A 26721-nucleotide genomic window follows, 5' to 3' on the forward strand; every position below is an offset into this window, starting at 1 on the left:
CAGCACAGCTGAGCAATCTCTAGACAGGAATGTGTGGAGCCCTCTGCCATTAGGCTGACACACACTTTTGGCTTCCCTTAACATTCCTCAGATGTCTATTCTGAACAGGAACCTCCAAATTCGACCCAAATTTTTGCTTTTGGGGCAGTTCTTTGGAGCCAATTCTATTTCAGTCATGAACAGCTCTGACTTGTTTCGATATAGTCTAGTCTGTTATTTGAGCTGCTGACATATTTGCATTCAGTAAAGGCAACAGGAACTATTGCCTTCAAAGGTTGCCTAAAGCAACGTTTCAAGAGAAATCAAGTGACCACTAGCAATTACTTTATTGTCATCTAGGCTTGCTCTCCAACTATGCATAGGTGACAAGCTTGACTTACACAAATTACCTTTGATGCAAATGCTAAAATGATCATTTGGTATGTAGTATTCTGAATGAAATTAACTAATTTCAAACAAGATTCTCTGTGAGGACTGAAGTAGAAGACTGCTGCTTTGAGCTACCAATGCTACTGTTTTCCAATTACTAATGTAAGAAACTGGCCACACTCTCCCTAAAAAGGACAGCTAGCTTTCATTAGCAGATCAATAATCAACTAAGCGTTAATTGATTAATTACGGTGTGTGTGTCAGTTTTTGCCAGTCTTCGGCAAGGCTGCAAGTTAAGGACATACTGGTCGGTTTTTTAAAGGCAATTTTGTCTCTTGGTATGATCAGTAGTAACTTTCAGTAGTAACTGAAAATACTAAAGATGGTCTTTACCACCCACAATGAGTGGTAGCTTGCGTTTTATGACAATGTTACTTTATACTTTCTTCACAGTGTAATCCTATGTATTTCTTTTCAGACATAAGTCCCACTGACTTCAATGGGATTTACTCCCAGGTTAAGTGTGTATAGGCTTGCAGCGTCAATCTCTTAAAAAGGCCAAGGTAAAGGTTGAGGTTTGGGTAATATGCAAATATATTTAAAGTTTAAACATCTGCCTTTTAACCTATTGATCAACTGAAAAAATTAATTCGCTAACAGCCTTAATAACAACATTTCAAATTTATTGGCTGAGAGAAGAGGTACTTCGTAGCATATCTATGCGTGTTGAAGTCCGGTATCAATGCTCTCACTAGTCACTGGGGGGGAAATGCCAAATTTATTTCACATATCGAACTCGGAGTAGTTTACACAAGGCTCCTAGGCAGTCTTCCATCCAGGTGCTGATCAGGCCAAGGGCCTGTTTAGCTTAACAAAGTAAACCCATCGTGCCCTCATACCATTCTCCAGGACTAAATAGCTCTACCCATATACTTTTCTGCACACTCACCAATGACCCATAAATAACTACTGAACCACCTTATGCTAATCAGCCACAGTAGAAAAGGTAGCAATCGGCTCACTTAAATGATCTCTCTTCCTTTCAAGCCGAGGTATAGAAAGAGTGGATGGAGACAAACAATTGTCAAATGAGGCATACTTTTTGCTTATTTTTCTAAAAACATTACCAAAAAAAATCTCCAATTCCTTTCCTCCAGCACCCAATCTGCACTTCCTGTTGTTGCCCTGCCTACCATAAAACAAAGACTACACAGAGAAAAGGAAAAGAAAGGGATGGAAAGAAGATCAGCAAATCCTTAATGCTTTAATCACTCATCTTCACATGCTCAAGAGATTTTCTCATTTTTGAGTGCTTTTGGAAACTCACGTCTCTGGTACATGTTGTGCGAAGCTGAGCATGCCCTGTGATATAGACGTGTAACTTCAACAGTTGGTATCAATATTTGCTTGCTTTCCGCTTCCCTCTGCATTCCTTTTCCCTTTCGTATCATGTCTATTAGAGCCTATCGGCAGGGACTGTCTTATCTTGTACTGTGCTTTGTAAATGTTAGGTGCTTTTCCCTTGCTTCTGCCTTTGCCTGGAACTGATTCCTGGAACACCACCATGCAACTACCTCCCTTATTCCTGTGTCCCTCCCAAAAACACCTTTTCCAGAAAGTCTTTAGATCATTTCCCTAGTCCCTACACCTTATTGCCACTAAGCCAGAGTAACGTGTTCCCAGCTGAACCATGCCTCCATTTCCCCCCTTTCTCTGTTGTTTGCCTGTGTCTAGTTTAGACTGCAAGAACTTCAGGAAAGGGATCCGTCATACCTGATCTTTATGAAGTACCATGTACATAGATGGCAAGATTGCGTATGGCTTGGGATGGTTAGCTGAACTGTGACTTCAAGATAGGCTGCCTGTACAGCTAAACATTCCCAGACTTAGGGATGTACAAAAGTTCCACCACGGATCTTGGGGAGGCCGAATGCCAGTGCATTTGGCCCCCCCGCCTCCCCCGGGACGGGACTTACCTTAGGCGGATCTTCCTGGCGCCATTTCCAAGTTAAAAAAAAACACAAAAAAACGTGATAGGCTACGCAAAGATTTACGTAGCCTATCACGGCTGAGTAAAACAAAAAACAAAAAAAACGTGCGTACGCAAATGGCGGCGCCCTTATTTTGGCACGTCTTAGTCTACGTAAACATTTACGTAGACTACAGCGAAAATAAGGGGAACGCAAATAGCGTAGACGCTACGCTATTTGCGTTCCCCTTATTTTCGCCGTAGTCTACGTAAATGTTTACGTAGACTAAGACGTGCCAAAATAAGGAATACAAATGACCGCCATTTGCATACGCGCGGGTTTTTGTTTTTTGTTTTTACTCAGCCGTGATAGGCTACGTAAACATTTACGTAGCCTATCACGGCTGACTGCAGGGACGCAAACGGCGACGGCCGCCGCCATTTGCGTCCCTGCTAGCCAGCGGCCAGATGTCCGGCCGCTGGCGGAGGCGGCTCCGCAGAATCCCTGCAAAGCGGAGCCGGCTGGCCAGGATTCGAGGGGGGGGGAGGGACGGAGCGCCTCCCCCCCCGGCCAGAATTTCGGGGTGGGGGATGGAACGCCTCCCCCCCAGCATCAGCATAATCCGCGAACAGGTAAGTGACTTTCGTACATCCCTACCCAGACTGCTTGAATTCTGGATGGAGAAGGTGCTTCCCTTACTGAACATGGTCCTACAGACCATGCAACAAGCAACATTTAAGAGCAGCTGTTTCATAAAAGCTAAGTTTCCATTTAAACCCTATAAAGGAAGAGAGTATTTTCTTCATCTTAGGTCACATTCTACTTTGTTCTGTATTGGGAGACATCAGAATCAAGTTAACCATTTTCTTTAAACTGAAGGGGTGGGGAAGAGAAGAAGCTCTAGATTCTGCTTACCTACACAGGTATATGAAGCTAAACTCCAAGTCACAGCACTCACTTGGCCGGAATCTTTAGTCTGCCAAAGACATCGGAGCTGAGCCAGCTTACTTGCTGCACTTACTAGAGTGCTCATGTTCTGCAGAGAAGCAAGGGATGAAGCACAATTATTAAATCAAAGAGCAGACTGGTAGATGGGGAAGGGGCATGGTGCAGTGGCAGAGCAGTTCTTCTGCATGTAGAAGGTCCCCAGTGGGATCTCTGCCACCATCAATTCAAAACCACTTCAGATACCAGGGCTCAGAGTAGCATCTGCTTGAGATCTTGGAGAGTGGCTGCCAGTCAGGGTATGTGGCACTGGGTGCAACGGACAACTGGTCTGACTCAGGATAAGGCAATTCCTTAAGAGAAAGTAACTCTTAGATGAGTTGATCTACTCTGAAATTTTGGAGACTAGGGCTGCAACCCTATACACCAACCCCACCCATCCACCCGGTGCCCCCCTGATGTGTCAGACTACAACTTCCAGCATCCTCCAGCCAACCCTGCTAGCTGGAGGATGCTGGGAGTTGCAGTCCAACACACTGGGAGCGCACTAGGTTGGGGAAGGTTTCTATACAGACATTCAGTGGGGCTGACTTCTGAGTAAACATATATAGGATTGTGCTGTAAGGGCGTGTTTATACTTTTAAAAAAAGGTATTTCAAATACTAATGTGCTTAAACACAGCCCACCCCATCCCTAATCAAATGAAGTCTACTGGTAACTTACATTAATATAGATACAGATGCTACTTGAAATTGGAACTTGTACTTTAAGAAAGCCAATTGGAACCTGAAGAGCTCCTTCGATCCACAGATAAAAGGTACAGAATAAAGAAATTGTTAAAATGGACTGGATAAGCAAATGTTTGCCCATCACAGGCTGCTGGAACTCCCCTCGGTTTTCATAAGCATTATGAGATAGAACTTATGTATGATGGCCAGGAATAAGAAGTCTTGCAGAAATCTACTGTGATTGGAACAGAATCACTGGTGACTCATGGACCCAGCCCGACCAGTTCACCTCCTAATTGGCTCACTATTTACCTGTGCCACTGAAAAAGTAGACTTTTAGCCCTAGCCAACCCTTTCTAGTGCATACCAGCTTTTCCCTTTCCATCCCAGGACACACACACAAGTCCCAAACATTTGACCTGAGCTACATGTCAATCCGTGGTGACACAGTAGTTACTGGGTTGTGGCCAATGTTAGACCTACTTAGAAGAGACCCATTGAAATGAATGGGACTTAAGTTAGACTACCACTGGATACAATCCACTGAGGGGATTGGTCTGCTGCACTAAACTGATTCGTACGGCAGTTTTACTGCAAACCTTTAACTGCATCTTTGAAACCAGGTCAAAATTTTATCCCAGGGTAAAATGTAGCAATGTAAAGGGAGACATCAAGTGTGTTTTTTTAAGCCACACTTTGGCAGTGCTTACTTTGTGAAACAGAAGGCAGCAGGCCTGTCTGGATGGCAGGTGTGCTGGTTTTGAAATCTTCCCCACTAATCCCAGGTTGTGTGGGATATTTAAAGTTACCCAGCAATAAGCAAAAGGCATTTCCACACATTCTTTAAGCGTGCACATATGTTATTCTTATTTCACACTTCCTAGGGGTGCATCCTGGCTGAGCTTAAGGACTGGCCCTTCGGCTTCTTTACTATGGTACCTTAGAAAGAAACGTTCATTTTAACCAACTAACCAAGCCCCCCCCCCCCCCACACACGCTATTTATCATGTTTTGCAATATGGTTGATACTAGGTGTTGCCCCAGGGAAGCTTTTCCCTCGCAACACCTCTTAGTGCTTTTTACCAGCCCAAGGACAGAGATAAAACAGGTTGACTCAAAGGAACACACTCAATATGCAACACTTTGCTTATACAGCAAACACACCGCAAAACACTGCATAATTCCTAAGTTCCCTATCGGGCACTAGGCAACAGAAGGGGTATTGTCTATCTTCCCAAATCTCCAATCCTTATGGGGAGATTGGTCAAAGTTTCCACAGCAGGTTAATGGCCTGGCCAGGAACAGACGGATGGGGGCTCAGCTGCCATCTGGCTCGGGCTTCTTTGGAGCCCTTATGCCCAAACCCAGGGCTTTATATACTTTTAGTCCCCCAGCTGACCAAATTATTCTTCAGGTGGCTCACATTATGTTATGATATGCCTTATCCAGGGTAGCATATTGGCCCAAACTACTGTGTTGGCATCCAGGAACTGGGCCTCTAACAGTGGGGTGAAATCAAGCTGGTGTGCTGGTGTCCTAAGTCTGGGCCTTTGCTGGTAGATGGTAATTGGGCATAGCATCACCCTATGAAGGGCACGTACCCGCCTTTAGTTAACTTACATTTACCTGTTCCTAGGTGTTGAGTGTTGGAGTCCTGTCCTAGGCTTTCTAAGGCAATGTTTATCCTGACAACTCATCCTATGTCTTCCTTATGCTCCAAGAATACTGTGAGTTACACAAGTTCACTGTGTTACAAAATAAGCAAATACTAGGATGGATCAAAGCTTACTGCAAGGAAAAACATTTCCAAACTTTGACCATGCCTGAGTTCTATTACACCCTTCCTTTCTCCTGGTCTCTTGAGCATGAATCATCACGTGGCATACACAGCAAGCAGGCCGAGGAAGTCCATAGCAATATACCATAATGCAGATATGTAAAAACAACCAGGCAAGCAGCTTCTGGCTGTAAAATCCATACATTTTCCACAGCATGTAATTAATGGGGCTTCCCACCAAGACCTGGAATCACTAAACAAGAACAATTATAGTGTGTGTGTGTGTGTGTGTGTGTGTGTGAGAGAGAGAGAGAGAGAGAGAGAGAGAGAGAGAGAGAAAGAGAGAGAGGCACATTCCTTCAACAACTTACCATACTCAGGTCAATTATCCATTTCTGCAGAGTTAGCATGTACCATCCTGCCACAAATCTAATCTTGCAGGTTAAGTTACAGAGGGATGATGGCAATTAGATAGTCAGTATAATCTGGTTTTATGGCAGGGGTGCAGAAGCTCAGGCCCAGGCACCAAATCCAGCCCTCCTGGAGTCCTAATCCAGCCATCGGGTTCCACAGGTGCCCCCCTTCCTCCAGCCGACTGTTTGGTGGTCTCCCAGCTTTTGTGCTTTCCACTGTTCTAAAAGGTTGAAATGTCTCTCCTAAGCCTTGCTTATTAGCAATAAGAACTCTAACCTAAAATATGCTATGTTTTGTATTCTTGGCCCTGCCCCTTTTGCCTTTGGCCTTGCCCACCACTGGAATGCGGCCCCCGAGAACTTCTCAGAAATGGAATTAAGCCCTCATGGCTGAAAGGCTCAGCTCCCCTTTTTATGGTATAATCTGGTTTCTAGTTATTAAAATGTATGTATAGCCTGACTTTCTAGTTTTAAAATTGGGCCACTTGAAGTAGTTTAAGGAATGAATTAAAAACCAATAAGAAATAGCTAAAATTCCATTCCAACAAAGGCAGCCAATAAAATCACTACAAAGCAAACAAAATTTTAAAAGTGCAGAGAAAACAGTAGAAAGATGATCCAATCTGCAGATAAAGACCTACCTAAATACAAACATCTTCAGCACACAGTAATATAGGGTCAAGCAGAAATGCCCCAGCACCATTTCTAGGATCTACCCTTTAGGAAGGACCAGAACTACCGTAAAATGGTCTCTGCAAGTTTCATCCCAGCCTGACAATCCAGAAGGATAGCATGGTTGATGGTATCAAAAGCTACTGACCAGGGGAACTAGCTGGGATGTTTCCCATATCCAGTTACCAGCATAGATTATGCACCAGAATGACCCTCTCATTCAAAAACCAGACTGAAATGAATTTAAATAATCAGCATCATCTAGAAATGCCTCAGGTTAGGTGGCCACCATTCACTTGAGCACGGTGCCCAAGAATGGAATGTTAGAGACTGACAAGTAATTCTCCAACACGGTGAGATCACTGAAAGGTTTATTCAGCATCTGTCTTAGCTCTCCCACTTTCAAGCAGGCTAGCTTCTCTCCTTCCCTCAGGGAAATATTTACCACCCTCTTAACCAACTCAGCCTTACCACCTCTTAATAAATAATTAATAAAATGACTCTAGAAGACACATGAAATCTAAAGGCTGCCTTTGCATCTACAGTTGCTTCTGCCTTTGCATGTTTGGTAATACAGTGCATTGGATTTTCTCCTGTTCCTGATTTGGTGAGTCAAATAGCTTCAATGCATTGTAGGAAAAACCCGGCACCAAGATCTTTCACTGTGTTGTTGTGCAGGAATAGCCCAAGCTGGTCCTGCTATGGACTATTTCTTCCATGATGAGGACAGTCTGGGCTCCAAGGAAGTCCTTAAACTCTAGCACAGAGAAATCAGTTGAAAATGCAGCAGCTTAATTCCCTGGAAAACTCTGGGATGAGATCCTGAGACTATGTACATCAAATGAGAAATGTGCACTGGGGGTGGCAGGGTGTTGTTTAATTCCCGAAGACAGAATGCCAACAGAACTGCCAGAAATGCTGTATAAATAGAAATGAACAAACAGGTAATTAAAGGATACATAGCTGTGTAGGGCAAAGCATACTTCATTTTGCCACTATAATGCAGAACAAACAGCAAAAGAATGACATCTGAAACGAAAAATTAGATCATTATGGCATGATTGAGAGAAACAAAGGATGATACAACAATGGAGGGGAAAAACAATGTACTACTACCTTGCACAATGATGATGGGATATTCTACATAGGTTGGAAGAGGATAATTGTAATAGCTCATGTACCGCAGGGTTACAAGGAAGCTGAAAGGGAAGGGTATAACTTCAGTCACAGTCGTATGCACACTTAAATGAACATCAAGTTCTATTTTTATATTAAAGAGCAAGTTCAGGCATAACAATCCTGGTCTGATAAACCACGGTTTATCAGGCTGAGAATGGGCTATGTCCTTTCCTGCTTCCTCTTCACCCCTCCCATTCCTATGTACACCCAATTTCACTGAAGATTTCCTAGTTTCTTAAACCAGTTTATCATGACACACAGAAACTGTCTTTTAAAGGCTCCCTCAAAACCAGAATATGAAGCTAGGATCTGATCTTCTCCTCTGGTGTATCATAAGGGCAGTATGCTATTTATAAGAAAAAAGCAGGCAGGAAGGGGAAAGGGGAGTTGGTGAACTGAGGAAAAGGAAGCCAACTGGGCATGGAGATACTAGGCTGGGAATCCAGACCTGCTGCTGAACCCTTAAGAACTGTGTAGAAAGCAAATTCTGCCAGTGGTGATTTTTACTGTTACCGCAGTGTTGTAAGAAATTTAAAATGCAATGTGCGAAGGCATTTTTAAGACAACCGTTGCATTAGACATACCAGTGAGGCCTAGCTAAAAAAAGCTGCTTTCTGAACCAAAGTTTGCTCTTGGCCTATTACTGGCAGGCAGCTTATCAGGCCATGATGAGAGTAATTCTTGTGCCATATGGCATTAGACCTGCCGCAGACAGGTCGAAACCCAGGGAAAAAACACAGAACAAGTTGGGAAATTTCTATAGAACTGTAAACAAGATGTCTGCAAATTCGAAAGCAAGAGGGTGTTACTTTGATTATAAGGAAGGGTCTTTCAAGAGGCTAGACCACCTTACTGTAACCAATCAGCAAGCTTAGAACATTATAATTTCCTGTTATGGCAATGGGGACAGGAGCTGGTAAAACACAACAGTATAAAGCAGAGTCTTGCCTGAGAGGCCATGTTCTGCCGTCATTCAAGATTCCTAGGGTCCCCTTCAGCTCCATTCACTGGTTCTTTGAAGGAAGGCAGATCCTTCACTGGTAAATATAGTAAACTAATTCTATTTTTTTCTTATTTCTGTATTACGGCTGGATAATGTGTGTGATTTGTATTTTCTTATTAATAAAATCATTTCCTATTTCAAGTAGTTAACTGTATGACTCGGTACTTCTAAAGACAGATCACATCTCTTAAACTTAAGCCAAATAGACAGGAAATAAGGGCCAGTCCCTAGTAAGCAGGGGATCTGTTAATTAGATCTCTTATCTTTAAATGTTTCCCCCTTACATTGCGACCAAGCAGCCCTAAGGGCGGGTTCGCACATCAATTTAAGCCATAGTAGTTTGTAAGCTACTCACAGCAGCTTGTTTTGAAAAATAGGCCACTGTGCCCATCACACGATCAGACAAAAAAGCTACTGTGTGTAGCTTATTTCTCCCCCCTCGCCCCTCCTCCCTAGTCCTCCTGCCCAGCCAGGCAGGTATCCCAGCTTCCTTTGCAGTGGGCCCCATATCCCACCGTCCCTTGCGCTGCCACTACATCACCTCCCTCCCTCTGACTGGTCAGCTTCACAAGAGGGGCATCTTCTGCTGTCTCTGCCAGCTCCCCGCCATTCTCTACAGTGTCATTCCTTAGCTGCTTCCCCCACACACCCACTGCTCCATCCACAGGGTTTTAGCTGGGCCTCCTGCAAACTTTCAAGGGTTTAGTGCCCCCACCCCCTTTTTGGTATGAAGCAGTTTTTGCGAGCAGCTCACAAAGTATCCATCTGGTGCCCCACTTCCCAAGACGGATTTCCAATCCCTTCCTTCATCTCCAGCAATGTGCCCGTGAAACCTACTTTGCACCCAAAAGGGGGTGGCAGCTCTAAATCCTTGAAATTTCATGCAGAGGTTCCCCGCATGGGGAGGCCCCAGATGCCCAAGTAAAACCCTGCACCAGCAAAACCTGCATGGCAATGCATCTCTGTGGGATACGTGGGGACTGTACCGGGTGTGAATGTCTTGGGGAGGCACGCAGGCGAAAGGCACTTTGGAAGTTTGCAGAGCGCTTCTCCAGAGGAAGGGAGGGTGTAGTCGACAGCACAATCTGTTGCTAGGCAGATCACAGAAACAGAGCTCCCAAGAGGAGCAGAGCAGCAGCAGCGCTTTTAACTGTTCTTACTGAGAGACTCTGTAGGCGAGCAACTTAACCCACGCTGCATGACAGATGACACAATAACCCATGATGGGTTAAACAACCCTTACTGCAGACCATGGGTTATCAGGGTGGCTTATTTTGGGTGGCAAAAACAGCAGCAGACGACACACTAACCCACCATGGGTTACTCAAAAAAATAAACCATTGTGGGTTAACATGTCTTTCAAACCCTGTAACAAGGTCCAAGAAGCAGGGAAAAAGCTGAATTTCACATGTTTTGAATGAGTGAGTCAATCTGAGCTTCTAGCCAGTGTATGTTTTCCAACACTTTCAAGTTTATGGCCAACATAAGACACTTGCTGAGCAGTTCAAAGCTCTACAGGATTCTGATGCGTACATGAAGTCCGTTCAAAGTAATGGGAAAATTTAGTTTACTGCTATGAGAACAAGCCGTACTTAGCCCGGGCTAATACAACTTGATCCTGGCTTATTCTCACTAACCATAGCTCAAACAAACTACAGTTCCCTCGAGTTTGGACATCTTGGGAAACTGTGATTAGTTTAAAATCGAAAGTAGAAACATTTGATCTCCTCCAGCGTGCGAAAAAAGAGGAAGCCACACTTTCCAGAATAATTATTTATGAAGCCCCCCTGGAACCTTGGCTGCTACAACATGAGCTTAATTCACGCATTAATTGTAAGAAGGGGGCTCTAAACAAACAAAGGGAAGCAGGGGTGCGCTGCTTCCCCTGCCCCTAATGTCACGTAACTTCCTCGTCCCTGATGTCCACATGTTGGGTGTGGATGTCCACAGAGGGGAAGCCTTCACGCAGGCTTTCCATGTGGATTGGAATTCCAGTTGCACTGAGTTCCAGCTTCTGTCTTAGATATGGAGCGGTATACAAATATTGTAAATAAAATCAATCAATCAATCAATCAATCAAATAAAGCCTACAAGTGTAGGCTGCCCCACTACAGACATCTATACTCAATGCATGGATGTCAGGAGCAGGGAAGTTGCACAGTCTTCAGGACAGAGTCAACAGTGCAAACAGCATGCAAGGAGAGGTACAGTCTGCCTACAACAGGGGTGCCAAAATATGCTGGTATTTTGGGGTCCTTTTGCCTTCAGCCCTGTATACCACTGACACATGACATCTGAGTGCTTCTCCAAAATGTAATTCAGACCTTAGGATGAAAGAGCTTCAACACCTCTGGCCTACAATCTGTGGAAGGGGAAAGGGGGACACTGTCAGAATGTGTGAGGTACAACTGCAGCACTTAGCTATTTGTGGCTAGGCTCTCAGCAGGTGTCTTGACACCCAAATAACCTTTCCTTGCTAGTATAAGAGAGTAAGGATGCAGCCTTGCAAATACTTCTAGAAAAGTTACTAGCTTCCCTGTCTATATTATAGTCACATGCGGCATTGCAACAGCCTGGAAAAAAATTGCCTGCCTAGCCACCTGGAGTTAGTTCTTACACACCGCAGGTAACCAAACAAAGACCTATTTACATCCCTGCAAGGAAGGAAGGGCAAGTCCAAAAAGAATACTTTGTAGAAAGACAGGATAATCAACCAACTAATGGATCATTACTAGTATTACTAATAGACGCAGGCTCTCCAGTCACAGGTGTCTGTATAAGGAACCAGCTTTCCCAGGGTAAGGTGTTATTTAGCCCTCATTAATGCAGACCATGCAAAGCCCAGGAACACCTACTGGTTACACAGCAACATGTCACCTTACACTTGCACACCAGTCACGTGCTCAATGGCAATACTTGTTATTTCCCCCCCCCCTTTTTTTTTTAAGGTCCCTAGAACCAGTAACAGGGCTGGGTCTGAGCCCTGGTTCAAACTAAGCCTACTATGCGCTTCCTTTTTTCCATGAAATTTTATTTTATTTTGAAAAGGCAACCCCAAAAAGAACATACGTAATATAAATAACATACATAATATAACAAGATCACTAAAGAAATAAAGAAACTCCGTAATTATAATTCTGAGTCTATCAGTGGTATGCTTGTGGAACAACTAGAGGAAAACCAGCCTAAGTAAAATGTCACTATGGAATGAAAGAATGAAAATACAAATTATATAGCAAACAGCCATGGCTCGCATTCTTCTTCCATTTAGAATGCCAGGGCTCAGCCCTGGAACATATGAAACATCTGATCTGAAGACATATACAGTGGTGCAATCTTACTGAAGCTGACCAAGTCTAGGCGTAGTCCAGCCTTCCCAACGTGGTGCCCTCCAGATGTTCTAGACTACAACTCCCATCAACACCAGCCAGCATGGCTGACAGTCAAGGCTAACGGGAGTTGTAGTCAAAAACACCTGGAGGGCACTAGTTTGGTGAAGGCTAAATGGGAGACCGCCTGGAAGGGAACCTGATGATGCACACCCACTAAAGTTCTATCGTGGCGGGAAATAAAGTGTAATAATGCATACGGGGGAGTGCTTCTGGGCATGTTCAGAGTGCCTTTTCTTCATCACAGAGGAAGTATAACCACAGCGGGGGGGGGGGAGTTCACACTCACAGCCCCCACTGCCTCTCTATTGAGGTGATCCATTAGTGGGCAGCAAGGGAAAGTTCTTCTTCCACCTCTTCCGAAGCACAAGCGAAAAAGGCAAGACCGCGGAACTGGCTTCCGGAGGGTTTTCTGCTGTTGTGGGGAGGAGAAGGTGAGCCCCCTTACCCGCTCAGTTCCAACAGCAAACTCTCCAGGCTGACTCCCCGGGCGGACTTGGCGGCGAGCAAGGCGGCTCCCTGGGGAAACTTGAGCACCAGGGACACCAAGATCGTGCTCCAGTTGGCCACGTCCAGCAACAGCGGCGCCGGCCCCATCGCCACGCTTCGCTGTCGCCTGTTCTGCCGGCGAGGCGACGGCCGCGGCGGCCCCGACCAAGAACGGGAGCGCGGCGCCTCCTGCTCGGGCGAGCTGGCGGGGGGAAAACGCCCTGCGGGGAGAGAGCCACGAAGAAATGACGACGTGGTGCGCGCTGGCGGCGCCCGCTTTTACCGCACGGGGGAGGCGGGCTGTTCCCGGTCGGAGGGCCCGACTAGTACCGCTCCCCCCCGCCCCCTCTTTCCCCTTGTTTTGCTCTTTTATTTGATTTTACTTATTCCCCCTTTGGTGCCCCCTTCCAAAAAGAAGAACCCCTCGCCCCGGCTACAGCTTTTCCTGGTTTTCTTTTCACCGTTTCCTGGCCAAAGCGAAAAGAAAACCGAAAACGTTCGGAAAGCCAAAAGGCCGTGATAGCGGGGCGGCCAACTTCTTGACTTGTTCTCCGCCCTTCCTCCTTGAAGGGCACCATCCTACGCAGGTTCAGCCGGAGACAAGTCCTGCAACTCGCGGCATTCCCCAGCCAGCATACGCCCACCTGCACAGGATTGCGCCCGAGCAGCACGAAGGCCGCACGCTAGAAGTTCGGGAGTTCACATTCATAGCGGGAAATGCTGTGCGGGCGCAATTCTACGCATGTTGAGACAGAAAGAAAAGCCCTACAGCTCCCAGCATTCCCCAGCCAGCATGAAGGGCTTTTTTTCTGTCTAAACATGCAGGGGATTGAACCCATAACTGCTTAATGACAAGCAAAAATTCAACTGGTGGTGCTGACCTCTTACGCTACGCTTGTTTATTCTTATTTTATTATTTATTGCCAGTTAAGTTTTAAAAGCAGAGGAGTTCTGCCAGTTCCAGGGGGAAAAAGATATTAAGGGCACAGTCCCATGCATGTTTAGACAGAAAAAAAAAAATCCTAAAATACCTATGCATATTCAGAAAAAAAAGGCCCTACAACTCCCAGCATGCCCCACCCGGGTGGGGCATGCTGGGAGTTGTAGGGCCTTTTTTCTGTCCAAACATGCAAAGCATTGTGCCCTATATGTAATTACTCCCTGCTCACCAGTGACAGGCCCTGACTTTATCTGGCTTGGGTTCAGAGAGCTGTGGTTTGGCTTATGGTGCAAGGAATTACTGAATCATACAGGCAACTATTTAAAGTAGGAAAGAGTTATGTTATTAAAGAAAACATACACACCTTTCATGCAACTTTAATACAGAAATAGAAAAAGAATAGAATAGAATAAGCTTACTGTATTCGCCAGTTAAGGATTTGTCTTTCTTCAAAGACCCTCTGAATGGAGTTGACAGGGACTCAGGATCTTGAATGAAGGCAGAACATGGCATCTGAGGTGAGGCTCTGCTTTATACTCTTGCATTTAGCTAGCTCTTTCCCGATTGGTTCCAATAGGGTGGTCTACCCTCCTGAGGTAACACCCTCATGGTTAAATCTTTGCTGACGTCCTGTTTATAGTTCTATAGAAATTTCCCAACTTATTATCTGTGGTTACTCTGTGGTTTAGACCTGTCTGGGGCATGGACCTTATTGGCTTAAGACTTATTCTTGCCATGGCCTGATAAGCTGCCTCCCTGTAATAGGCCAAGAACAAACTTTAGTTCAGAAAGCAGCCTTTTTAGCAAGGCCTCTTTGGTATGCCTGACATGATGGTTGCCTTAAGTATGCCTTTACACACCGCATTTTGAATTTCTTACATTTCAGTCTAAAAAGTCTTGACACACAAGGAAAAACGAATGTGGAGGTAAGAGGGGAGAAATTATTTGTTTTAGCAGAACTGCTGGAATGGCCCTGCTCTCCCTTCTTTTTCCTTCAGTGCACCCTGCTGGAATGGCTGCTGGTGGTGACAAGTGAGGGAGGAGGAGCTCTCATGAGGAAGCAGGGCTGGTGAAACAGCCTCCCTCTCATCTCCCCCCATACAGGCTGCTGGAATGGTTGCTGGTGGTAACTTTGAATTACTTAAACTTGCTAAAGCAGCTACTAACCTGTATCTCTGTTTATTGAAACAGGGCTGCCTACAGTGATGCCATCTTTGCTTGTAAATTCTTGTCCGGGGCACACATGTTCTGATATGCTAACAGAGTGTGGTCACAATTCACAAGCTACGCAACACCTTTGCGCAGTCCGTCCTTTAATATCCAAATGGCTATGGGGAAAATAATACATAAATTGTTGCCCTTGTTGTATATGGTCTGCAGGATGGTTGTACTTTGTACTTTCCTCCCTAACTCATTTTTAGCAAGCAGTGCTTAAAAGCACGTTAATCGCTGAGCTGGATTACTCTAATATTATATGTAATAGAGCAGCCAAAGCTTTTCCACAGTATCATTTAATCTTTGCTTCCTACAGTTGTTGATACAGAAACCTTCCTCACAATATATTGAAGCTAAGAGCAATAGCCTTTTAAATTGCAAGATCTTCCTTTAGTCCAGTCTGTTCTTTCACCATAAGCTTTATATTGCCTGCTTGTATCAGATGGTCTGTAATATACTTAAAATAAAGAAAAACATATGTAAAAAAAAGAATTGATGTAATAGCTCGGGATACTTATATTTTTCTTTAAAGATTACGAAGAATGATCTGCAATCTATAGCACATTCATTATACCGTGTCACACTTTTTTTTCTTTTTCTTTTTTAGAAAAAGAGTCTGCATATGCCGTATCTTGTTTCATATCGTAACATATTAACAGGAAAAAACCCTCTCCATCTGTGGGAGATTTTGGATTGATTTTGGCTGTGGTTTTATTGGGTAATCCTTAACACTGAAAAACATTCCCTTCCTGAGATCTGCAGAAAAGGGGAACCAAAATGATCAAGAGATTGAAGTGCCTTCCTTATGAGGAAAAGCCATGAGCATCTGTAGGAATTTTCTGGGGGGTGGAGGGGTAGGGCGGCCAAGCTACACAGTGGTATGTTCTTGTAATGTGTACAGCGGATGCCACGACAACCTACCTATGCATTTTCGTGATGTGTGTGCTTTGTTGCTTAGGGTACAATCCTATGCATATTGGCTAGGGAATGCAGAGAGTTGTAGGACCTTTATCTGCCTAAACACATATAGGATTGTGGCCCTAGAGTCACATTTAGTGGGCTACATTCAGAGCTTCTCTACATGAGGCTTTTATTGTGTGCTCATGATCGGTCACTCACAGAAGTTTGCGGGTCCTTTATACAACGTCATCAACCTTCAGGGCCTCTCTTGTGCTTTATAAGCTTTATCCTGGCTTTTTTAAGGAAAATGTGGTAATAAATTTAAATCGTGCTCCAGCAGCTGGTGAATTTCTGTAATCCTGCTATATCACAGCACCATCTACTGGATGTATAATGAAACATATAGAACTTGCTGGCAAAGGAAACCCCCGGGGGAAAAAGCGGAGAACATGTAATGGAGCCAATCTTGATCCCACAAAGAATCTAGAAGCAGAAGCCCCGTTAAAGGTACAGAATAAAAGCAGAAAATCCTGGGAATTGGACAGTACTAATGCAGAAGAGTGTTATATTCAACCTTCACATAAGAGGTATCGCAAATTCTAACAAAACTTTATTTGGAGTGAGGGATCTCCTCTCTCTCTCTCTCTCTCTCTCTCTCTCTGTCTCAGATGCACAGATAGTACAACAGAATGTCATTTTGGATATTTTCTGGCATCACCAACTTTATCATAATATTGACAACTTCACATGGCTTTCCAGCATGTTCTAGAATGATTTTTTTAATCTTGGAAACATTGGTGAACACTATGTGGAACATAGCAGTGGAGTCTATGGGAAATGCCTTTGGCAGGTGGAAGAGAAGTGGGTATACTTGATCAGGATTTAGGGTTCTAGGGGAGCCTGGACTGCTCACTTTACATTTCACATTGCTACCAGTCACCTTTTACATCAGCCAACATAATTCAGTTTTGCATTACTTGAATTTTGAACAGCACACCAAGGCCTCCAGGAAATAAATATGTATCTAAACTGGGGGGGGGGGGGGGAGAGACACTTGAAAAAATTGTTATTTACAGTACAAACATTCCTGTAATTGCTTCTGGATAATTTTGCTTGATGCTTCTTGATACCTATTCACTGACCCTAAATAATGTCTTATTATCAAAAGTGGTTAGGTTTCACTGATTTCATCCAGACCAACGAGGTGAAAACTGAACTAAAATCCTGAACACTTTCTATATTGATGCATTTTATTAAAACACACACACGCAATTTCATAAGGATTTTCTAACATTTTTGCTAATTTTATGGCAGCCTTGACTGCCATCTGGAGCTTGCGGAGTATTCAGTGTTTGTACTCTTTGCTTTTCTAATCTTGTCTAATGTTAACAGCATGCTCCTGGGAAGCATTATTGATTTATGATGTTCTGAGTGTTTATGGGAAGGTCTCAGTGCACTTCGACACTGAACATTAATAGACACCACAGTTTGAAGCTTTATACAGTAGCAAACACAGAACAGTTTTATTATCTCTAGATTTTCATACATGCATATCACTAAAGTATTCGTCCCTTTCTCTTCCCAGAGTGCCATCAAGTGTACTAGTACAGCAGAAGATTGGAACTGGTTTAGGCTACTAACAGGGATGTCTGGAATCCTGGCTAGGATCAAGGAATGGATTCATCATAAGCAGGGCAGAGCTCATGCTTCACATGTTCACTGTCCTGGGTTCAGTTCCGGGCACTTCCCATTAAGAGGTTCTCAGATAATACTAGGCCTTCTCAAGGCTGCAAAAATAATTTGCCCGAGATTTTGGAAAGACACTCTCAGTCAAATAGGCAATACTAGGCTTCATGGATTAGTAATTTGATCAACATATGTGCAGCGGGAAAGAGGGCTGTACCACACAGCAGACTGAAGAGAAGATAAAGCCAGCAGGTACAGGACAGCTTTATTTCATGCTGGTTTCTAAGTTTTCCAAAACATTTCTAATGTAAATGTTCTTCAGCACAGGAAACTAATATATAAATTCAGACAGCAATTATGCTGGGAAAAATTGCTCTGTTTATCCAGGATAAGTTCCTTAGTTCATCAGCTCTTAGTTCCATTCAGATATACTATTCATGGAAAAGCTATTCTTTCCACATTAAAAACGCATTTAGAAATCTGTAAACCAGCCCGTAAACAAACTTGTCTTGCATCTTTTAGATGTGCCTTCAATTCTGACACAGTATAAGGCCAGGTTCATATCTAATGTGTAAAGAAGGATGCAGAAAACACAATAATGCAATGATTTTTCTAATCACAATATGGCAGGATCCAGCTTGAATGGAATTATTTGAAGAGCCTAAACTCATGAGAGACTCTGATGCCATTACACTTTTCAACAGATCTGGACCATCACACACTGAAATCCATCAGTGCAATTGTACATGACCGGCTCTAAATGAGTACTAAAAAGCTTTTTATGTAAGTGCTAACTCATTCTCACAAATGGGCTTCAGCAACAGAAAGCCAGTGGGGATGGTTCCACAGTGGGACCAATTAGTTCAGTCAGCTGAGAGGACATAACCACAGCTAAATGATGCCTTAGTACTCTGTATAATGTACAAATCCCAGACTTGCTTGTTAGTTCTGGTTCAGAGTTATGTGTGACCAGTACAGAAGTGAATTCATTAGAACAGAGTTGCTACTGAACTAGTGTTGAACTCCTTGAATAGACTTATACATATGAGGATTTATAATGAGTCAGTATCTTCTGCCAGCTGCACGTGAGGGGCCCTCTGCTCAAGCTTAAGCACCGTGTTCCAGCACTGGACCGCCAGGGACCTATCCCAAGTCCGGCTTCAGGTACGGCCACCTGCAACTCTGGCCTGCAACTTACAGAACAAGAGGCATTTGTATGATACAGCATCAAGGCACACTTGGTTGGCACCACCAGATCTTCACTGCATGTTCTGGGCCACATTGTGTGAGAAAGATGGTAAACAGGAAATAGTTCATAGAGGAGCTAAAAATGTACGACGAGGGAACATAGAAAGCTGCCTTATACTGAGTCAGATCATTGGTCGATCTAGCCCAGTATTGTCAACAATGACTGGCAGTAGCATTCTGGGATTTCAGGCAGGAGTCTTTCCTAGCCCTACCTGGAGATGCCAGGGATTGAATCTGGGATCTTCTGCATGCAAAGCAGGTGCTCTACCGCTGAGCTACAACCCATCTTGGGATTCTAGACAGACGCTGAAGTGTGCAGATACAGTCTGGAGGAGATAGATGTCCATAGGAGCGATCAGTGCAATTTTCATTTGAGAGAACCCCTCCCCCCTTATTGCATGGTGAGCTTTCCGTGCCTCTAAACCAACTTCTACTGAATCACTGCAGATGGCTTTGGTAACATCTGGCAGATAAATATGCTCAAAATCCATGGGCCAGTCTCCTTGCCAGTAGCAGTCCCCCAGGAAGTCATCCCTGCATTCTGTTCCCTACAATGGCTTATGCAGAACACAAGGTCAAAGCTGAAGTGAACTGTAAATTTGAAGGAAATAATTTTTCAAGAGACATTCTCATCTGCATAAACTGTTAAATTTCATGTCCTTTTACAGGTCAATGTATCATTGTGAAAGCTGCCTTGGGCCCATTTAATGATGTGAATAGAACAATTCAATGCTAGCAACCCTGTGGTAGTGGGCAGATTATAAAATTCAGTCTGATTTTTTTTGTGGAGCAAATATAACTCCCAAAGAGGTATAGATTCAGTAAAGCTGGACCTCATTGTCTAACATAACCTTGTGCAGATTATACTTTTGGGGTGCGATGCAGCTCCAGTACTTTATAAATGTTGAAACTTATATAGAAGTTTATATTTGATGTGACTAGAAACACAGGAAGCTGTCTTATATTGTGTCAGACAATTGGTCCATCTAGCCCAGTATTGTCGACACTGATTGGTAGTGGCTCTACAAGGTCTCAGGCAGGGGTCTTTCCTAGACCTACCTGGAGATGCCAGGGATTGAATCTGGGACCTTCTGCGTTCAAAGCATACGCTCTACAACCGAGCTACAGCCATGTGCCCTACTTCACAGTCTTCTATGTGATGGGCTGTCCAGTTCAAGTCCAAGTTAAAGATAAAGAATGATAAAAAGGGAGAGCAGGAGCCTTGAAGTTGCCAATCAGCAGTTAGCACTTAGGTCCAAACTACACATTACTTCATTTTTTTTCGTCTAAAGTAAGTGCAGGGGGCTCAATCTGGATTGGGACCCTAGCATGGAGGGTAGAAGGTTTTAATCCTTTATCCCACCACCAGCACTGTGGTCCTTATCTAGATCAACAGGCCCATACCTGTAATTACAACAAATGGATCACTTTTGGGCAATGAAAATTGCAGGCATCTATACATATGAATTAGTACATGCCAATGTTATGCAAGTCTGTGTCTTCTTTTGTCAACTTGGAGCTGCCCTAGATGTGATCCCTATTCATGTTTCCAGGATCATATGAGCAAGCTTTGATTAGTTTAAATTGTCCAGATACCTTATTAGGATAGAATTTGAACCATTGTTGGCCAGCATTTAGAAGTATGGCATCTGAAGAGAGAGAAAGACATCTGTTTTTCAGCACTGACCCTGCTCTGCAAAACATTAGTGCATTACTTTGTTTTTAAAGTGAGGAGATTTCTTTTTTAGTTCTAGGAAGGCTGGAGTTCCTGCCCAAGTTTATTTTTTCTTCTTCCATAGTTGAGGAAGTAATCCATTTTTACCAGGGTTTTTCCGAGATCAGTGTTCATTCTGCTTCCAATAACGCGGGTGTTGGTGTTGGGAATTTTGTCTGAGAATACTGACATGTCCTTGGGGAGCTGCTCAGGCTCTTTTTTCTGACCCTAGATAAAAGAAATTACAAGTTATTCATGTCAGTGCACCTGGATCTAATGGACTATGCTTCTACGGAGATATTGCAGTTAATCAATTCCATCTTAACTAAAGTTGGGATAACTGGTCAGCTTACAAGAATGAACAGAAGACTATAAGCATTGTGTTTCTGGAGCAAACCAAAGGTCCAACTACTACAGAATTCTGCATCCAACAGTGGCCAACAGGGCCAGCCCAAGACCATTTGCTGCCTGAGGCAAAAGACAAGATGGCACCCCCTTCCCATTCCATGTAAAAAAAAAAAAAAACTGACTGGACTGGTAGTTGCAGCTTGCCTCAGTACTGGGAATAGGACAGCATCCGCCACCATACCTGAAGGCAGTGGGCTAGCTTAGGGGCCCACAGCTCTCTCCTCCAACTCCTTGGGTGACATTTCCCACCATCTGCCACCAGAGGTGACTGCCTCACTCTCAGTAATGGTAGGGCCAGCCCTGGTGGCCAACCAGAGGCCTCTAGGATGTTCACATGTGAACATAGTGGCAGCTATCCACTCTTGTTTGCCCCCAGCAACAGTATCTGGACAATTATTAGAGATATCAGGTAGTATCCAATGGTGGCTCAGTATTGGTGATAATGATGTTGCTCTACTGTAAACCAACACTAGCACGTCATTAGCACTTGTTAGTGCAAAGGGAAAAAGTGGTGACTTGCCAGCCAAATCGCTGCTTTTTCTCTTTACACTAGCAAGCGCTAATGATAGACACCAATGCTAGTGCGCTGTCATTAGCGCTAGCACTCTGCCACCAGTGGATGCTACCCATCGTGCCTCAGAACTTGGAGGTTCCAGTTAACTATCATGGCAAATAGCCACAAATGATCTGTTCTCCATCATTTGACACATTCTTTTTGGAACCCATCTCGGTTAGTGGCTCTCGTGGGCCACCACAACTTGACAATCAATTTAAGACAATTCTGCATGGTTTGAAAAAGTCTGCAGCCATGAACTAGCAGCTAATTCAACTCTTCAGTTACTGATTGACACAGAATCTTAATGATATGGGAGGATAAAACCTGAAATAATAATAATGATAGCCATTAAAAAAAACTTGTTGAAAATAATGGTAAAACATACCTTACCCTGCTCTAATGGTATATTTGTATTTAATCACATTTAGGCTGCAATCTGGCATACACTTCACTAGGAGTAATCCACATTGAACATAATAGGAATTACTTCCAAGTAAATATGCATAGGATTGCACTGTTACTGTTTTAATGTTCAATTTTTCTCCAGACTGTTCTAAAAATATCTCTAAAAATATTTACTAGTTCATGGTTATTAATTATCCAGTGATGAATCAAAACATACTCCATCTGCGCATAGCAAAAATGGCTGGTGCTTGGCACTTCCAACCTCTCAGGCATACTTGCCTCCATTTCTTAGATTGTGTGCATGTGTAAAAGATTGTTCTTCACAGACTTGAAGACGGCATGATAGTCTTCATGTTTGTTTCTGTCCTGTTGTCATCTCTGATCAATCTGGCTTTCAATGTTTTTTAATTTAAAAAAAGCTCTTGCAAAACCTGTTTCACCACAATTATGTTGCCAGTTCACCACTGGCGAGAGGTTTTTTGTTTTACTCTGGTGAGAATCCCCTGCCCGTCTCCTGAGCCTGGAAAATATGGTGCTTCAAGTCAGAGGGCTCCTTGTACTCAACATCATAACGGGGGATCTTCCAGATCTCGTGCTGATGTCAGGAAGGATTGGGAAGCAGCAGGTTGTCTTGATTTTTTCTGATACTTTCTGATAAGTGCAAGTTCTGGGAGATTCCCCTATCCATCTCCATGCATTAGGGAAGGGTGGGATATCTCGTTAACCTCACACTGAAGCCTGGCTCGGAAAGCAGTGAGATGTTGATGTCAGACAGGTACTTTGTATGGAATAATACAAAATCCCTATGAATCTAGGAAAATTAGTAAAACGAGATATTTTTAGGAGACAGTTTAATAGCTCAATGACATAGCCACTGGGGTTCACCACATGAGGCTTTTTATCTCTCAGTTTACTGGGGTTTCTGTTTCCACATTCTAAGAAGATAAAGATCAGATCTTTACACAGGCAAGTTCTCAGGGCAGAGGGCAAGCGGTGAATCACTGGGTCTCCTGAGGGATTCAAGTATCTCTCGCTTGCCCGCACTCTCTCTCTGCAAAGCTGCACACATGGAGGGGGGGGGGTTCATTGCTGTCAACTGTTTACATGGGGGCAGTAACCATATTCCTCCTCAGGCCAGCTCCGTGCTTACTTTGAGCCTCTCCTAGCCCTGCCAAGAAAACTCTCCTCCCAGCCCAGGTCAACAGGCAAACATGCTGGAGGAGGAGGGTGGGGAAGGGCAATTGTGATTTTCCCACTCCACCCAATGGCTTCTTCCCAAGCTGAGGTTATAGCAGAACCACACATTTACACACAGCCATTAAAGCGGATTTACATTTAAATAGTGGATTATCTCAGGTGTTTTTTGTGTGTGGCATAAAGATAAAAAACAACTGTATGCGTCCTGGAGGTTGATGGCGTGATGTAAATGACTCGCAAACTTCTGTGAGTGCACTATAAATGCTTCGTTTAAAGACACAGGGTGCTTCCAGACAGGGGGCCCTTAGTGCTACAAATCATAAAGCTTACTGCTAGTCAAGAGCTTGTTGCTAGTCAGGCAGCGATACTGGGCTCAGTGTAAGCAGCATCACAGGTTCATTCATGATTGTTCTGCGTATAAAACACTATGACATCTTGGAGAGACATGCCACTTTCAAGATGTGACAAATCTGCTTCAAGTATTCTTTTTAAGGAGGTTGGCAGCTATACTTTATAACAGGTATATTTGTATTTGACCTACCAGTGGATCATAGTCCTGTAGGAAACTCCAGTTCTGGTACCTTTAATGTAAAAATAAAGTATGGTTTAGTTTTGTTAACCAAGTAGGATGATGCCAAATGCTCAGGAACACTTGAGATTTAAAGTACTGGAGTATCAATAATATCTGGCAGAATACTCTGTCCAACTTCCATTTTGGCTATTTCTAAGAACTGTGGAACAGACAATATCACAGTAAAAAATTACAGATGCTGTCACTTTTGTCTTTTCATGCCATGTGTGTGCATGTTTATAGCGATGTGAGACTGCAGTCCTATGGACACTTACCTGGGATTAAGCCCCACTCAACATAGTGGACCTCTGAGTGCACATGCACAGGATTGTGCTATGAATGTATTTGTGTGTGCATACATTTGTGTCTTTATGTGAATCTGTGTGCCTATCAGTATATCTGTGTGCACAAAAAATGCACACTGAAATACTATGTCTATGGCTTCCTTATGGCCTAGAGAACAATGATTTTCAAACCTCCTATGTTTAGGGAACATACACCATCCAGATCAGCTTGTCTGCCACAGAAGCCCTGTGCATGGCAGAGGATTCAATCTGAAGCCTGTTCTAGGGCACACACTCAGTGCACAAGGAACACTGGCCAAGATTGTTGGGTTTCACCACTGCCTTGCAGGAACAGAGAATGTGCCCTCCTCAAACAGGCACTGACAGAGCTCACGCCTCTGGGATCTACTTTGGTTTTTTATTAGAATCCTGAGGCCCACTAACCAGAGCCAGGTGCAAAATAATGGCTTGAGGTGTGTGTGTGTGTGTGTGTGTGTGTGTGTGTGTGGCCAGATGCAAAATGGTGGTTGAGGGGGCAGAGCCAGTTACCTCTGAGCCATACATGGAGATGACCTGCATACAGAGGTACAAATTTACATCTGAGGTAATATAAATCAGGGATTCTAACAGCCTAATTTGGGGGAGGGGGTGAAGGTATTGTTGTTGCTATTTTGCTGCTGCTATTTGTTAAAAATTGGAAATCCTAAACACTCGCTCACCTACTGCAAATCATCCATCAGCCCACCTACAGATTCTGATCTACTTTCCTGTACCTTAGATCACACCCAGTGTGCTTCTTCATATTACATGATGGGAAGACAAGGAGTTGTTGTGGTCATGCTCTCTTTCAGGGAAGACTTAACGGATCCTTTCACTGAAGTGTCCCTGGTCATCTTTCAAGGAGCCCTCGGGGGTTTCAAGTGTTAAAGGGCCATACTGAATTGGTGTATAGATTCAGCAGTTGCAGTGGTAGATACCTCTGGCTCTTAAAAGTATTTAATTTACTGTCAAATGCGAAGCCTCTGTGTTTTGCTGGATCAAATACAAACATACCAATAAAAAGACCCTCTGGAGTGCTCCCAGTGTAAATGGAGGGGGCGATTCACTTGTTACATTTCTCCAACAGAGTCATTCTTTATGTTGAGCGAAATGCATACACCACTGGGCCACTGATCTCTGGTTTCATCTGGTTTTGCCTACTTAGAGATGATCTTCATATAAGAAAAATGCAGCATATGAAAAAGCCCCAAGAAAGATGACAACAGGGGAATGCAACAACATGGAGATAACAGTGGCACAGACAGGTCAGTCACAGACATCCCAGGACTACCCAAGTCAGCACATGCAGTCAAACATATGTTGATGTACAGTTAGTTGTGTTGGTGCTGATAAGTGAAGGATGGTACCAAGTTACTCACCAGTATTTCGATGCCCTTCTTTCAGCCTCCACAAACTCTCTCCAGACCTTGTCCTGTTGGACCCGATCCCCCTTCAGGGCCTCTTGCTGTTCTCGGGTTTTGTTTGATAGTTTCACCGAGCTCTGCGTGGTGGCATGCAGGGTCCTTCCAGACTGGGTGCTGCTCAGTGAAGGAGACGAGCATGAGGCTAAATCCTCCACAGGGCTGGTAGCCAGTGACCGGTACCCTGCCGATGTAGTTCTCCTGAGTCCGTTTGCTCTGCTCCCCATCTTATGCGCGCTTTCTCCACTACACAATATTGGGTTTCACCCCAATGAAACATGAGCAGATCCTAAGCATGCGCTGTTGCCATGCCCAGCATTTTGTCTTAAGGATTTGATTGAATGAGCAAAACAAAGGGAAACTGTACAGAAAGCCCTGATATCCAACAGGCAGTGTTTCTGATAACTGCATGAAGAGGTTCTGTGATTACCTGTGCAATTTGGTATGACCCAATAGTGTTTTGTTAGGCAGCTGTACACGGCATGGAGGCAAGATTAATTGTAATAATTTAAAATAAAAAAGCCAAAGATGTCGTTATTGAAAGGCTTAGGTTATCAGCTGTCCATGGCAAGGTTTACATTTCTGTTGCTGAAATGCAAGTCACACGGATGTGTGGTTTCTGAAGTCCACATTGTTTCAGGAATCCCCAGAATGCCCACTGAACATGTAACAAGAGCCTGTTGTTGTAGGTAGTATTGCAGGGCATTTTTCTGGACCACGGTAGCTTTTGTTCTGCTTGCTCAGCCGAAACAAAACACCCACAAAGCCTGGGTTTTCCCAGTGTGTTTACTGTCTCCATTGGAAACCAGACTGGTTTTCTCATGCATATTCATGACAGAAGGCATGTACCCAATAAAGACAGCTGCTAGGATGCTTGGCTAGACGTTGAGTGCTGTTAGGAGATTTTGTTTTTAAGGATAGTGGCATTCAATTTCTTGCTTTTCTTATCTGTTTCATAAAACTATATAACAGCCTTTCCCAACTTCACTATGTTTTGGACTACAACTCCCAGCATTCTTGTCCATTGGCCATGGTGGCTAGGGCTGATGGGAGTTGAAGTCCAAATCATCTGCAGAGCACTAGGTTGAGGAAGGCCAATATATATTTTAAGGCATTAGTAAAAACAAAGTTCATGAAATATTAACCTCAGGCACACATGCGTGCAAACAGATGTGTACACACGCAGACAAACCTCTGCCTTGA

At 43.9% G+C, this 26721-nt stretch overlaps 2 protein-coding genes and 1 long non-coding RNA gene across 13 annotated transcripts in view; 1 reads left to right on the forward strand and 2 right to left on the reverse strand.

The window, feature by feature from the left end:
• Positions 1-13187, reverse strand: part of SLC66A3 (solute carrier family 66 member 3) — a 154374-nt gene extending 141187 nt beyond the window's left edge. For 5 of the 11 annotated variants that reach the window (XM_084826619.1, XM_084826618.1, XM_084826620.1 and 2 more), the window contains exons 1-5: positions 12894-13141; positions 7991-8073; positions 7834-7903; positions 6161-6218; positions 3255-3375 (exon numbers count right to left, since the gene is read on the reverse strand). In XM_084826619.1, coding sequence (XP_084682745.1) covers positions 3255-3375; positions 6161-6218; positions 7834-7903; positions 7991-8073; positions 12894-13042 — 481 coding nt within the window. In that variant the 5' untranslated portion in view covers positions 13043-13141. Of the gene's footprint in view, positions 1-3254; positions 3376-6160; positions 6219-7833; positions 7904-7990; positions 8074-12645; positions 12764-12893 lie in introns of those variants that run through there. The other 6 variants (XM_084826627.1, XM_084826622.1, XM_084826626.1 and 3 more) reach the window with 2 other exon arrangements.
• LOC146359112 (uncharacterized) lies at positions 12753-15571 on the forward strand. Its single transcript, XR_014786551.1, has 3 exons — positions 12753-12879; positions 14330-14392; positions 14873-15571. It is a non-coding gene; the product is annotated as an uncharacterized LOC146359112 (long non-coding RNA).
• Positions 15572-20673: 5102 nt separating this feature from the next.
• On the reverse strand, positions 20674-26252 carry CIMIP5 (ciliary microtubule inner protein 5). The gene is made up of 3 exons (XM_084826630.1): positions 25477-26252; positions 23745-23784; positions 20674-20865 (listed from the first exon to the last, which is right to left on the reverse strand). The coding sequence occupies exons 1-3, from the start codon at positions 25743-25745 to the stop codon at positions 20674-20676; spliced, it is 501 nt and encodes a 166-aa protein (XP_084682756.1). The 5' UTR covers positions 25746-26252.
• Positions 26253-26721: the final 469 nt, after the last annotated feature.

Source organism: Heloderma suspectum, chromosome 1 (assembly GCF_057233095.1).
Source record: "Heloderma suspectum isolate Gila_16-S chromosome 1, 16-S_ref, whole genome shotgun sequence".
NCBI classification, from domain to species: domain Eukaryota; kingdom Metazoa; phylum Chordata; class Lepidosauria; order Squamata; family Helodermatidae; genus Heloderma; species Heloderma suspectum.

Coding starts and splice junctions, on each gene's coding strand:
- CIMIP5 (XM_084826630.1), bottom strand. CDS start 25,745: ATGGGGAGCAGAGCAAACGGACTCAGGAGAACTACATCGGCAGGGTAC. Junction 23,785..25,476: donor AGAAGGGCATCGAAATACTG/GTGAGTAACTTG, acceptor TTTACATTAAAG/GTACCAGAACTGGAGTTTCC. Junction 20,866..23,744: donor TACAGGACTATGATCCACTG/GTAGGTCAAATA, acceptor TCTTTTATCTAG/GGTCAGAAAAAAGAGCCTGA.